Below are 15533 nucleotides of genomic sequence, written 5' to 3'. Positions count from 1 at the left end.
AAAGGAATGAACCTGTAGCCAATCCATATCATGCATATTGCTCTGTCATTGTATGAGGTGCATGTCCTACTTAATGTTTTCTGTCACCATGTCCCACTTGAAAGAAATCTAAATGAAGTCACACCACTTCCTCAGACAGATACTCATTCAGGTTCATATTCCATTTAATTATTAGTCAAAAGGGTAATTTTAAAGACCTCAGTATAAAGAATAATGATATTTTACCCTTAATCTGTCATTCCATTTTTTCTTGACATTAATGTCTTTAGGATTTTGTCAGGAACTGTAGTAACAGGAAAAGGAGTAAAGGGTACAAACTGCAAGAGGGGAAATTTAGGTTATATAGTAGGAAGAAATCTTTACTGTGAGGGTAGTGAGACACTGGAACAGGTTGCCCTGGGGGGTTGTGGATGCCCCAACCTTGGCAGTGCTGAAGGCCAGGCTGGGTAAGGCCTTGAGAAACCAGCTCTAGTGAGAGGTGTCCCTGCACATGGCAGAGGGGTTGGGACTAGATGATCTTTAAGCTCTATTCCAACCTCTTAATATTATACGATTCTATAAATTCTTGTTCTTCCAGACTAAAAGTGCAAGAAGTTTTCTTTAACGGTTTTCCCTGCAACATTGAAGCATGGACAAAGGCAGGGCAAATCTGAAAATTTCTTGTAAATATTTCAATATTAAAGAGGTTTAATAAAAAGGTTAATTCAAATTAAACACCTTGGGAGAGTTAATATTTCAGTTTTCAATATTTCAGAATCATATTTGGCCTCTCTTTAGGAACTTACACTATTTCCTTTCCCTCTCAAATGTATTTTTCCATCTTATTCTTCATTTAAGTATTCATCTGTGCTGCAGCTAACTTGGTAAATTAAGGGAATTATCCTGCGTTTAAATGTTTGAAAGTTTTTCAATTAATAAACTTAGCTTTAATTTTCCCCGTAAGTTCTGTAATAATTAAATTGAACAATCAAAATCAAAAGCAAGAGGAGTATGACTTGTGCATCATAACAAATAGATTGTACAGGTGAATAAAGAATAGAGAAGTGCCTTTGGTTACCCTGGAGCACTATGATATGTAGTATCACTTCATGCATTCTGTTAAAACAATTAATACTTCTAACAGAATATAATACTGTTTTTGAAGGTGAGGCTAAACTACTTTAAGTTTGCTAAAAACAACAGCAGTTTTTTCCTCTTTTTTTATTTTACCTTATAACCTTGTTTTCCTGGTTCACCAGACTCTCCTTTTGAACCTTTTTGCCCCTAAAATAAACACAAAAAACCAAAATAAATTAATAAATAGAGACCATTCAAAATTAAAATACAGTTTTCCCAAGCAGACATAGACTGCTGAGAGCTGTCTTGCTTTTCCCTCTCAAACTCCATTCACTACTCCTTCCTCACCTGTCTAGGAAACACTACATGTTAAGTACCATGCTCAAAATCTCTGCTTCTGGATCTAACAAGGCTGCATTTCTTGGCAGGTTAGTATTACTTCTTATGCTATCCCATAAAAATTTCTTGAGGCCAACAGTATTTCTGGAAACCAACAAAGAATATATTTTTAAAAAATCTTAGCTAAAATGAGACTCAAAACATGCTAATTTTAATTCAGTATGTTACAGGTCTCCCAGGAAGAGAAAAAGAAGTCAAAAAGATCAAGGATTTGGGGAAATATTTAGAGTTCCTGGAGTCAGACCACAAATTATCCAGGAAGTGAATGAAGCAATCCTTTGCACACTTTAATCCTCTCAGGACCACACATAAATTTTACAGTGAAGGTTAAAGAAGTAGCAAGAGATTTCAGCAACAAGAGGTTGTTCTGGCAGTCAAGAGTTGAATAAGCATAAGCAACCACAGTGATGCAATCTTTTTTGAAATTAACAGGGAAATGTCCTTTCTCAAGTCAGTAATTACCCTCCCTAGTGCCTTGAGACAGCACCTCTGGAAGGAATGCTGGAACAAACAAGTTCTCTTACCTTCATACCCATTAAGCCAGCATGTCCTGGACGGCCAGGAGGACAAGCACTGGGACACTGTAAAAACATTCACATAGTTATTACCACATAGGCTGAATAAGATTGTCTGAGATTACTTAAAAAGAAATAAAAACATGGACAATAATCTTACCAACAGGTCACCATCTTGCAGGCCAATCGTTCCCTAAATTAAATTAAATTTATCAAAGTTAGCAATACAGAAATAACCAGACATGACTCATTGGGCAACACAATGATTAGACAAAACTACTACCTAAACATGGAATCAGAAATAACAATCAACCAAAGGATCTCTCACATGAAAAGCACCTTAACCTTATTATAGGACTGCAGGTCCCATCCTTTATCTTAGAACAGCTTTTCAAAAAACCCCAAAATATTTATCTTGCTTTTTAAACTACCTCAAATATACCTTCTGTTAAATATAGAACAAATATGTCCAAACCCTATTAGTTTCCTACAGAAACCAAGGCAATTTCTACAATAAGAATAACTTCGTGCCATTCACCAAAAGATTCAGGTCTTTACAGAGAAAATTATTTTTACTGGGAAAACAATTTTTCCAAAAGTATTGGTAGATGACAGTTGCAATAAACTAGATGTCAGTGTACAATGAGGTGGACTCAGTGGGGACACAGCCTTTTTTCATATTAAATCAAATCTTGATGGAAGCTAACAAGAGGTTTATGAGGCACAACAGGGAGAAAGATTATTTCACAGCAGCAGCTGGATTCTCTGAAGCTCTGTGGGAGGGAGCACACTGTTTCAGAGAAAAGCACAGGAGAGTTTAAGGAATGAGCTCCTTAAAGAATGGTCTTATATGCACAAGGATTTTTAAAAAGCCAAGAGTATTTGGGTGGTAATGTTATCAACTGGAGTGGGACTGTGGGACTCCAGAAACCTAAAACAGACAAAACTTTAAGGAATAGAAGCAGCATACACCACCGACTACTGTTCTCCAATTCATGTTTTTTGAAATGCTGCCTCCAGGTCTCTGGCAACTTTCATTAAAACAAGAAACGTGGCATAAATAAAGCATAGGTATTTAGGGTCTGTCCCTAAAGAGTGGGGGGAGGAGGTTCCAGCAGAGGAATAAGACATTAGCACACCTTTCCAAGTGGTTTGCATTTCCCAGCCCCCAGACTGAGATGTGTCTGCCAAACTCTCCATTTTATTTCTCTGGGCAGGTAAATTGCCACAAGATAAAGGCATAACACACATCCCTCCTCCCCAGAGGTTAAAAAAAGATAGCTGTTTCCCTGGAGAGGCAGAGCCCTGCTGTAAAGCTTTCTTTTATTCCTTGCAAGCAGATCTGATTGCAAGAAAGACATTAGAACTCAACCCACCTGGAAGCGTATATTTCTGTCTCACGAGCCAAATATTTTTTATTTCTCCTAACAGAGAAAAGCCTGCCTCTGCTGAGGTAATACCAGTGAGACCCAACAAAGACTACATTTACAGTATTATGATTCACAGGGGAATTTAAAACCTGTGAATTTGCAGTTTACAGAAATAGGAAGGCATCCTGACAGAAGTTACAAAATTTGCATTTCAAACTCCCTTTTTATAACAATAAAGAGTGGAAACTTGCTTCTAAGTGGAAGATCAAAATCTTTCTGATATCCTAAAGTCACTATTCAGCTGTAGAACTTGGGGAGAAGATTTGTTCAAGCAGCAACAACACAAAATTCAGATGTAAGCACATATTAAACATATTCACTTACAGGAGGACCTGGAGGTCCTGGTAGCCCTGGTGGCCCTCTTTTTCCTGGATCTCCCTTAAAAAGGGTAAAATATTTTGGTTGATTGATAATAATAATAACAAACAGCAGTCACAAAATCAGAGAGAGCAACAACAGAGTGAAATTAAGTGGCTACAGAAGGACAGACTGGGTAGGCAGTTAAAACATCAACCCACAACATGACTCACAGAACAGAATGGAAAAACTATTTTTTTCAGTACAACGGCAGCCATGTTGTGAAATAGGAGTCACAAGAAAAGCAAAACATTTTCACCTGCTTTAGAAATCTGAAACACTTGACCACAGGACTATCTATGCACTTCTATAACTGCTATTAAGTTATGTACAAAAAAAATTCTAGTAACTGGCAAAAGGAGAGAGAGGAGAAAATCCACTTTTTCAGAGCACAAGAGGAATTTACCAAGTTAGAATTTTTTCCCATTTGTGAAATTTTGATGCTGAGTGCTCTCATAAGTAAAGACAATGTGAAACCTCTGCAAATTATTTTTTGAAGGTTTTTAATTAAAATAGATCTAATAATTGGGCAGAGATCATCTTTTAACTTAATATTGTCATTTCAATATTACTTTTTACATTTCACTAAGTCATAAATGCAATAAACAAGATTAATATAAAAAAGTTATTAAATCTCAAAACATGAGGACTATAGAGCCAAATTTTCCATGCAATGCATAATTATATTGTGGGACTCATCATTACAATGTATTATGGAGGCTTGGGATATAAATGGATTCAGATGCTGACTGCATTAATGGAGAACAGGCTCACATGCAGCTTTTGAAAAGGCATCACAGATGCAATTTCTGATTCAGGCAGTTTCTGAACTACCAACTGACTGACAGAATGTGTGACAGTATGACAGAAAAATGCCATTTTATAAATAGCCTGTACACTTCCCTTGGTATCCATTCTTGCCCTTCCTACAGACAAGACAGTGAGCTAGATGGATCATCTTCTGAAGCAAATTTGCAGTTTTTAATATTATTTTTTAAATTCATTTATATAATTGCATTTAAAAGTAGGTTTTATTAAATAAAATTTTAATGCTATGTCAGATTTCAAGTAGAAAAGTACCAATTGGTTTCAGCTTCCACTTCAGTAAAGTGTGGTGTCAAAATACGAGTGTGGTGAAACTGAGCGCACAGTTCAGCAGTAAGGTCAATAGATGGGGCCACACTTAAAAGTGAGACAGAGAAGAAACACTGAATTGCACTGAATTGCCATGTTCACTGGTGTGCAAATGAAAATCAGTAGTTTGAGTAGTTAAGGTTTACATTTCCTGTATTTCTGTCAGGTTTGCTTTTTTATTTCAGCTTTCCTTGAATAAGAGAAGGAGAGTATGGGACACTCTGAAACATTTAATTCTAATCTGACAGGTGGCCCTGACTTTGTGCTACATGTTGTTCTTATTTCTGATGAGCTTCAAACATAATCCTTCTTCTACCATTGATCACTGCAGAGAAAAAAAAACATTTGGAAATGCTGTGATAGCCCAAATACTATTTAGGTGGCCCATTTATTCTTTAAGTACCTTCCATTAATTGAATAAACCTGCATTTTCAGCAAACACAGCAGTACTTACAGGTGGACCAGCAAGACCTACTTCCCCAGGAAGTCCTGCTGCACCAGCTGGACCCTGCAACAACCAAGGTAAATAGTATTTCTATACCATATAACACCAGTGTAACAAACATCCAAGGACTGAGGACATGGAATTCTCACAAACAACAAACCATGCCTTCAGACACAATATTCTTGCCCCACATACCACAGACTTGCACAACAATTCGGGGGCAGCAGAAGAAAACATACATAATAGACATAGAACATCAGGATTAAACCCATCTCTTTTTTCACTTCATTACTTTTAATTACAGTACAATAGCTTTATTAAATATTCAAACAGATTCATTGAACAGAATATTTATGAATTGTAAAATTGATACTTACAGGTGGCCCAAGAAGCCCCTTGCCCTGTGAAATATGGAAAAAAGAGATCAGAAATATGGAGAGGATTCCAAACTTAGTAAAGCTGTTTTCCAAGAATAGAGTCTTTCAGATAAAAAAGGTGCAAAAAAGCCCCCATTTGATTCTGCAAAATTGTTTTGAAAACTTGTTTAACTACTGTTAAAAATCAATTTTATTATTAGGTAATCAGTATCAGCAGAGAATATTAAATTACTGGTTTACCTGCCTTGCAGTACCATTAAACATATTTATAAACATATATACTCCCACAAGGGAATTAAGACATTAAAGGCTTTGTGTTTAGCTAATTATAAGGTACCACGATAAATATATCTATGCTATAATAATTTTCTTCTAAAGGTACATTTGAATTTATAATAAAAGTGAACTTTTTTCCCCACATGCTTCCCTGAGGCCTAAATCCACTAAACTTATGGGTTTTGGTTATGAGAAAGAACACCAAATTTCTCCTGTTTATATTTTCCATCAGTGTTGTTCTGAATCATTTTAATGAGAAATGCCCAAGATACAAATGTGTTTCTGCCTATTTGGCTGATATACTCCCTCTAAGAAAACAGATCCCTCGGCCTTGCATTACTACAGCAAATGGAAAATTTTATGGAGAACAGTGTTGGTGATATATATGAAACACTAAAATGCAAAATCCCGAATAGATTTAAATATTCAGGAGATTTGATGTAATAAGGCAACTGGGCTGAATGTCAATCCAGGGTTGTATTTGTAAGCCTGTTTAGAAAAGTCAGTATAACACAGGGAAAATTTCAAGCATTCATCAGAATCATTCCATTTTAACCATTTAATACACAGCAGAAATTAAGCTTGTATAACCCACATAATCCCTTTGCTATTGCTTCACACTTCCTTGCTACAATTCATCATATTATACATATCTATATTTGACTGTACAAATCAAACTTTCACAGCATTACATATTCAATATTATTATATCCCCTGCCTCTGAAAGAAGGAAACCACCTGCTTGCAAGTCTCATTGAAGCACCCCTTCCTAACACACCCCCTAACAGAGGCAGGGAAGGTCAATGATACCCAAAGAAGCAGCTACAGCTACTGTGACCAGCCCACACAGGGGCCCAGGAGAAGGCTGTCCCCTCCTCTGACTATTGCATCTCCTTACCTCCCTAGCAAAAAGCAGGGACTCTGGCCAGCAACCCAGAGTCTGCAATCCCCTGCCTCAGAGGCACCTACCCTGTAATCTGGTAAGAACCCCTGTTATCCACCACAAAGAGCCCAGTGTTTGCAAGTGTACCCTGTGCTGGACACTGTGTTTTAGCAGACCTTAAAATATTTTCAAATTCTCTGTCACTAAATACACACAGTCCTCCCCATGTGCCACATCAAATATCAGCTCATAGAAAAGTTGGAGGGAACTAAAAGAGAGAATGGACTGAAAAGTGCAATACATGCACTTAATGTAGCAGCCCCAGCTCCATCTACCAGGACAGGTCAGAGACACCAGCATATTTAAATTACTTGAATAAAAAAGTTACTTGAATTAATCACAAGAATTCTAAGAACTTTTTAACCTTGTCATTTAAAAGATTATCCACCAAAGAGATGAGACAAAGAGAATAAATTAAAACAAAATTATGAAGCAGTAAAAAATGGGGATAACTGAAGATTGCCAGGGCACATTCTGGGGAAGAAGAGGTGACAGAAGCAGAGAAGCAAATGCTGTATATAAAACTTTATGTCCTTAATATTCATTCTTGAAGATACCCAGAAGTCCTAACTTGGTTGATAAATATCACTAGAGGAGCACGAAAAACAGTGATAATAATTTAAAACTAATTAGTGATGTACCCAAGGCTTCTGATTTTCTGTTTGTACTGAGCATTTTAATAACTTAAGAGGTTTTGTGAAAAATGAAGTCTTTGGATAACTATCCAGGGACTACTCCACTTGCAAAAAGCCACTGACAGTATTCAAAGCAGTGCATAATTACACCTAAGCACTCCATTAATCATGTAGGCAGTATGCAGATTCATAATTGTGCTCACTATGTTTCTGGTAAATGAGGTTTCACGGATCAAACCAAAGAAGTGCAAAGGTTAAACAGCCCCATTACTTCACATTTGCAGGAAGAACTTCTCCAAAAGTCTCTAAATCTGAAAATTAGAACCATTGAACTCTGGCACTACCATTTCTACTTGGGTTTGTTGGGGGCTTTTTCTGTTTTGTTTTTACAGTAGGTGGGTTCTGTTGGGATTCTACAGGGAGTCTTTTGTTTGTTTAGGTAGCAGGGTTGTGGGGATTGTTGTTGTTGGTTTGGTTTTTCGTTTTTGTGGATTTTGTTAGTAGGTATAGTCTCACTAAAGGTCAGATGACCAGTGCTGGCCATTTTGAGAATCTTCCAGGAGCTGCATGACTTCTTCAGTAGCATACAGCCATTCACCAAAGGGAAAATTGCATTTATACAGGCTTTCCTAGGAGATTTATTTTGAGTATTAATCTCTCTATATGGACTCAGCATGTATGGGTTAACAACCATGGAGCTACAAAATCAATCACTAGGCTTCTTCCTAACATGTGAGGTCTAAGGATAAATCTTAATAAGTATGAGGGTAACGACATGAGTTGACTAAGTATATCCATCTTTTCTTTTAAATAAACTGGAATTCTCCTTCCCTCATTATAAATATCCCTGTAGATTCACCTGAAAATACAAGCTTCAGCTGCTTATTAAGCAGAGGCAGAAAAACTCCAAAGGCATTCCCTACTGAGGTTCACTGAAGCATTATCACCTTAGGATTGAAAGTCTCAGGGCAAACAAAATCACTCAGCTTTGAACAATGGCCCAAAATCTTATCAGATTTATTGCTTTTACAGTCTCAAAACATGGTGACAAAAGTCCTGCTGCTCTGAAAAGAATCAGCATTCTACCTTGACAAGTTGGTCCAGTTTCCAGCTTTCCAAATTAACATGTCTACCTCCGAATTGAGATTAACCCTCTTTGTACATGTTTTATACATCTACTTATTCTGGAGGGTTTTAAATTACTTATTCTTGCATTATTCTGCAAATGGTGAGCTAAAACCATGTATGTTTCCCCCAACTCAGTTTTTCTTAGCTGACAGGCTAAAATGCCACAGTACTTTAACCAAGTATTTCAATAAATCAGTTTTATTTCCCCATTTTTTCCTATCATAGAAGCACAGAATGGCTTGGTTTAGAAGGGAGATTAAAGATCACCTAGTTGAAAGTTCCATTAGTAGGGACACCTTCGATTAGACCAGGGTGCTCAGAGCCCCATACAACTTGGCCTTAAACACTTCCAAGGATGGGCATCCAAATCTTCTCTGGGCAACCTGTTCCAGTACTTCACCATCCCCACAGCAAAGAATTTCTTCCTAATATCTAATCTAAACCTACTCTCATGGCCTACTCAATGGCTTTAGTTTAAAGCCATTTCCCCTTGTCCTGCCACCACATGCCCTTGTAAAAATCCCTCTCCAGCTCTCTGGTAGGGTCCCTTCAGGTACTGGAAGGCTGCAATTAGGTCAGCCTCAAGCCATGTCTTTTCTAGGCTGAAGAACAATCACAATTTTCTCAGCCTTTCCTCATAGGATAGGTGGTCCAACCCTCTGATCATTTTTCCCATATGATCTGAGCAAACACACCTGACAGAGTTTAGCTACCTCTTCTTTTCAGCTAGATGTCATAATATGCATCGCATACAACCCATAAATTAGTTCCCCATCTAGTTGACGTCAAAAACAAAAACAAACCAAAAAAAAAAGGAAAAAAGGAAAGAAAAAAAGAAAAGAAAGCTTCAAGCCTCTAACAGAAAAATGTAGGGGTTTCAGTCTACCTAGAACCTACCCCAGTTCTGCCATTTTCTGTGACTAAATTCAGCTCATATATTGAGCCTTCAGACCAGCCAGCTGTTATATTAACTATTTTCCAAATTTTCAGGTAAGAATGAGCATCCATGAAAATTAAAGTGTCCACAAAGTGATTAATCTTGAGCTTGAACAGGTCTATAATGTCACATCTTCAAGAACAACTTTATCATTTTCTCTCTGGCCAACTATCAAAATAATTGTTAAATATAAATCTAATGAAAGTTAATAGGAAAAGGTCAAAAATACAAATGCACAAGGAGTGTTATACTAGAATACCATACCTCTTTATTTAATTTTAAAAAATTCTCCAAATTAAATCTAATTTTTCATTAACTTTTAATTATATGCTGTCTTATTATAATTTATTCTAGCCATCTTGTCATTTATTTATCTTCCTTGAGGTTTTCCCTAAGCTAAATTCCTACATGCCAACCATCATTCACTTCTTCTACCAGCGAAATTCCTAAAACTTACAATTGTTTTCAGCCCTAAAGATGGATGTCAGATCCATCTGCATGCTAACTGGAACAGTACTCTTTGCATGTCCTTTCTCATATTTTGGCCTGTTTTCATACAGAACTGCGAAACAGCACAAGGAGTCTCACAGAATTTACACTTCAGTGACGCCATTTAAACACATGGCAAGAAGTTGAAAACAGGAAAAGCTGTAGACTCCCATATGCAAATGAAACATGGGCTCTCTTGACTCCATAGCATGTTCACAAAGAGATGGAAAAGAATGGTAAAAGTCCAAAACTTGGGAATACATTGCACATGTTCCTTTCTTTTCTACAGCATTCAAACCAAACACAACCTTTCAGTAATATTTGCACACTTAGATATAAAGACAAAACTGTTCCTTCAAGTACTACTTTTGTAACTTCTGAGTTTTTTGAAACCTCAGAAATAGTTTTGGGCTTTTCTTCACTACATTTAATGGTAAGAAGCCTTCATAATAATACTTAAGATGCAAAAACCCTCTTTGTATACTAAATGCATTACTTACTGGAAGTCCACGAGCACCTGGCAGTCCTGGCTCCCCCTTTAAAAGAATAAAAATGAGTTTTTAAAAGGCACTAGCATCAAGTTTTTTTAACAATATACAGGAAAATGTTCTCTTGCCTTTTGGAGGGTATCATTTAGTGAACATAGTCTGCAAGTATTATTCACTTCATTAATGCTATGCTGGTTTCAGCAAGACTTGATAGAAAGGCCTTCTCAGCATTTAAATGAAACAGCCTCTGGCCTTCTATTCCCCCGTCCCCCAAAAACTCAAGCATGCTTCTTACTCTGACTTCTGATTTATATTTCACATGTTTAATTGATGATGAAGTCAGGTTTCACTGTGCTGATTCCTACTGCATATTACAATGGCACAAATGTAATACAAGATGGAAAGGGCCTCAACTTTACTGAAAATGCTCAACCTTAATGTCAACAATGTAATGCCAGCCAGCATTCCTTACTGCTGGCTGTGGCAATGGAACCTTCTTTGTGCCGTGTAGAAAGAGCCCAGTACATGTGTATTCTGTAGGTATGTTAAGATTGTAAGAAAGGCATGTTATTAGTCACATTGAGACAAACAGAAATGCTGCTTTTAAAAAAATACATCATTTCATGCATAATTTTGTTCCTACCTTCTGTCCTTTTGGTCCTGGGGCTCCACGTGAGCCATCAGGTCCTGTGAATCCCTTTGGAAGTAAGTTATACAATGTTAATTTAAGGGTTATGTGTTTTTCTTAATCACAACAAAAAAAATTACACAACACAGAAAATGAAGCTATTAAATGAAATTAGTAACTGCAGGAGCCTTGCAATCCAAATATTTATTTACATGTACAGATAGAACTGCACAAGTTTAAAGTGCTAGCTTCTAGTGACAAACATCAGTGCCTGCAATAGATCTTCAAGAATTACTCAGTTAAATCACAATTAAATAAAGCATGATCTTATTTCTTCCTAATGGGAGATTGATGAATTTATTCCACGGCTAAGATTAAAAGCAAAAACTGTCAATGTTGTGTGTTTCAAATAAAAGTTTTATTGACAACAATAACACAAAACAAAACCCCAGAAAGCTGCCAGGCTGAATTTAAATTCACCCTTTGAATTTGTCTATCTGGCTAAAATTAAAAACTAACCATGATATTATAACCAAGAATTCATTTGGGGTTCTTATTTTTCCTTTTGTTTCCAATTTTATAGACAGCTTGTATGGCTTAGAAATTTCCTGATATGCAGGAGAGCTTTTCTTGTATATTTATCTATTAATTTTATTTTTTTGGTACACTTCCACTTTTTTTGGTACACTTCCAGCAATTCAATGTTCATACAATTCTTCCAACAATTTGATTTTGAAAGCTTACATGATCATTACAAGCAATTACTGTACAGTACCTTTTTTCAGTCTATTAAACCTGACACTGAAATAATTTTTGAAATAAAATGAGATTTAAAAAGTCAAAACTGCCTCACCAATTAAACACAGAAGGTATTATAAATCTAAAACACCAATTAAAGGTTGAATAGACAGTGGAAGTACAGTAAGGTCTCTTTTTTCTTCAAGTGAAAAAAAAGGTTCAATATTTCAAAAGACTGTGAAAATGTATTACATTTTCACTCACCCACTAATATGAGGGAATATACAAGTATGAACAGACACCAAAAGCTGAGCTTAGTGAGTTCTGTTTCATGTGATTGTGTTCCCATTAATTTTGGCAAGGAAAATAAAACTATGCCTTAAGTGAAAATTGTAAGAGGCAATGCCTTTTAAAAGATCTGCTTATAGGGTTTTGACGTGTACAAATGGGTTGTGGGCCTGTATTTTTTAGGAAGATGTGAAGTGGTATGAGATTTCACTCACAAAGCCCATTTCCTCTCACAGATATGAAATTTGAACAGTTTAGTTAAAGACTTTTCCAGCTCTGTGTCCACTAATTCTCTTTCCAAGAGCAAACTAAATATTAACATCTAACAGCATTGCAACCTTAAATAGATACTAGGCTTTTTCATTTATATAATTTGCAATACCCTCTAACACACTGGTCTATGGTATATAATCTTTATTTATGATATTTTTAATTTTTAAAGTTTTAAAATTTTTTGTAAATTAAACGTAAGCTTGCCTACTTCCTGGCATAACATCTAAGTTCTAATGCAAAAATCTTGCTTCATAACAAGAAGTGCTTTTTAACAGTTCTCTCTTGAAAGAGAAATATGAAGCTTCCAAAAAATATTTGAAGGCACTTTTATAGCCACAAATTTATTCAAGAGGTATGACCTAACAGGCCATCAACACTAGATGACGTTGAAACTTTTCTCTATTATTTTCCACAGAATGGGAAGATGCATCAGCAGACCTTCCTCACGCCCTTGCTGCTCTGCCCTTCAACCAGAGGTGGCTTCCAGAGGCCACAGCACAAGTCGAGCTGTCTCTGAGACCACTGTCCAGTGCCCTCTCCAGGGCCAGGCGGAAGCACCGACAGCCCCCATGCTTGCTTGCTTGATGTATTTATTTATTTATTTATGAAGAAACAAAAAAACAAGCAAACAAAGAAATTCTAGAAAATCAAATGTACTCACATCAGCTCCTGGCTCTCCCGGCAACCCAGGGGATCCTGGTTTGCCTGCATCCCCATCTGGACCCTTCAGGATTTAAATGAACAGTTAAGCATGTTTCACAGAGAGAAGCAGAAACAAAACTCAGAATTTCTTCTCTAGCAGAAGCAAATGAAAAGTAGCTGCAATCACTCACCGGTGGACCAGGGGGGCCCTTTGGGCCTCTCTCCCCCTACCAAGATATGAAAAGGAAGGTATTAGTCAGAACTGCAATAACCTTTTACCGTCTTTCATGAAAATCACTGATTTACAGATTGCCAGAAAAAATCCTGAACTGACTCTTATTGTAGAAAATAAATATTAAATCCACATCATCTCTATTACAGACTAACAGAAATCATCAGAGAAACTTCTGGCAGGAATCAAGGGAACACATGTAGTAGCTTCTATCAGGAATAATGCCACAAATCCTTATCAGAATTTAGTATGAGTGGGCATCACTATGTAATCCCTTTTGAGATTAGATTTATAAAACCCTTACACCCCATTAATGGCAGATAATCACAGCATATGATGCTGATTACACAAAATAAATAATCGTGAGTTTTCTATACCAAAGATAATCTGAAAATCTGCTTCCTCCACTCACTCCAGCCACTACAGAGCATGAGACCAATCAATTCCTTCTTGTATCTGCAGCCAAATTCAAACTCCTGAAGATCAAAGGCTGACAGACAATGCAGATACAGCTCAGAGCATTTCCTATTTCCTAGGCAGGGCATGGGAAACACTTACATCAATGCCATCAATACCGGGAACTCCTGGTGGCCCTGGTGGACCTGGAGGGCCTGGCGGACCAGGGGGACCTCTCTGACAAGGAGTTAAAAAAAAGGAGCAATTAGAGCCTGGCAAGCCATGGAGACATTCTGGCGGGACCAGCACAGTTAGAGGCTATGGGTTAGTCAGGAGGTCACAGCTGTGACAAGGACCTGCATCCTCACCCCATGAATATCACAGGCCCTGTATCCTATTTTGACTGTCACTATGAGGACTGGCAACACTGCCCTCTCCAAAGGAATGGGGAAGGTGTTAAACCCCCCTCCCTGGGCCCAACCACTCTCCTGTGCCCACAATGCTGCCAGGGCCAGGTGGGCTCCACTCCCCACTCAGCAGGATCTGAATGTCCCCTGGCAACGACAGGGTGGCAGAAATAAAAGTGATCTTTGCGGATCGAACACCGAAATGCACTACACTAATTACTCTTTCTTTCAACACAAAGGAGACAGTTTTCCTAAGAGTTCATACTAGCAAGGAAAATTTAAAACACCCCTGCTTCACTGACAGGCTCAGCGGTTTCCCCTGGTTCCTCGGGATTACATTAACATCTACAGAGGCACTTTCTCAAAGCACCGGGCTCCCGAGGGGAGGCAGCAGGCGCCACCAGCCTGTGCAAACTCAGGGAAAGGCAGTTCCAGATCTCCGTCCCTGTAATGGGGGGCTCTGTTCTCCCTGCACTGAGCTCTGCCCGCGGCCCCACAACGGGGCTCTGTGAGCAGGAGGCTGCTCAGGGCCCTGAGCCTGGACCCTTGGTCCCCACAGCGCTGCTGCTCACACTCCAGAGTTCCCAGAAATATTCCGTCCAGTGGCAGTTGCATGCGGAGCTCAGCTCAGCCCCGCCGGTGCCACCTGCCCTGTGCTCGCCAGGTAGGGCACAGGCGGTGTCACCGCCCTGCGGTCAGCCTGCCTCGGCCGTGTCACCCACAGCTGTTGGGGGGACACAGCACGAACACCCTCCGGGGGTCGGCAGAGCAGCCTTCGGTCCCTCCCTCTGCACCGGCACCCCGAGCTCCGTCCGCTCCCTCGCACTTACCTCGATTCCCGTCTGGGTTACCTGCGAGGGAGGAAAAGAAAAAAAAACAAAAACAGCAAAGCAGAGCCAAAGTCAGAACAAACTTACTTGAGCCAGGCCGAGGCAAAGCGCCTGCAGGAAGAGCCCCAGGGGCAGGAGGCGCCGGGCCATGGATGAAGGGAGCAGCCTGCGGCTACCGGGGCGGGCGGGCAAGGTGAGCGCGGCCGGAGCCCCTCCCGGCTGCGGCCCGGCCCGGGGCAGGGTGGCGGGGATTGGAGGAGGGCTGGCGGCCGGGCAGGCGAGGACGGAGCGCCAGCAGCGCCTTAACCCTTAGCCCTGCGGCTGCCGGGTCGGACACCGACCGCGCCGCGCCCCTGGGCCTCCCGCAGCCAGGCTCCGGTGCGGCGGCGATGCCAGGGGCGGCCGCGACAGCCCCTGAGGGCAGGGCAGGCACAGCGCCCGCAGGGACCAGCCGAGCGGCCCGCCCGCGGAGAGGCAGACAGCGAGTCAC

At 39.4% G+C, this 15533-nt stretch overlaps 1 protein-coding gene across 2 annotated transcripts in view; it reads right to left on the bottom strand.

Moving 5' to 3' along the window:
- The window catches only part of COL9A1 (collagen type IX alpha 1 chain), a 63694-nt gene that overhangs the window by 33341 nt on the left and 14820 nt on the right, over positions 1-15533 (bottom strand). Inside the window, exons 7-18 of one of the 2 annotated variants that reach the window (XM_030944685.1) lie at positions 15044-15064; positions 13969-14043; positions 13370-13405; positions 13198-13260; positions 11253-11306; positions 10622-10657; positions 5714-5737; positions 5346-5399; positions 3725-3778; positions 2131-2163; positions 1980-2036; positions 1210-1263 (exon numbers count right to left, since the gene is read on the bottom strand). In XM_030944685.1, the coding sequence (XP_030800545.1) occupies positions 1210-1263; positions 1980-2036; positions 2131-2163; positions 3725-3778; positions 5346-5399; positions 5714-5737; positions 10622-10657; positions 11253-11306; positions 13198-13260; positions 13370-13405; positions 13969-14043; positions 15044-15064 (561 nt within the window). Of the gene's footprint in view, positions 1-1209; positions 1264-1979; positions 2037-2130; positions 2164-3724; positions 3779-5345; positions 5400-5713; positions 5738-10621; positions 10658-11252; positions 11307-13197; positions 13261-13369; positions 13406-13968; positions 14044-15043; positions 15065-15130; positions 15353-15533 lie in introns of those variants that run through there. The other variant, XM_030944686.1, reaches the window with a different exon arrangement.

This window comes from Camarhynchus parvulus, chromosome 3 (assembly GCF_901933205.1).
Source record: "Camarhynchus parvulus chromosome 3, STF_HiC, whole genome shotgun sequence".
Classification (NCBI taxonomy): domain Eukaryota; kingdom Metazoa; phylum Chordata; class Aves; order Passeriformes; family Thraupidae; genus Camarhynchus; species Camarhynchus parvulus.
The sequence above is the reverse complement of the archived record's forward strand: the minus strand, read 5'-3'. Positions and strand labels throughout refer to the sequence as shown.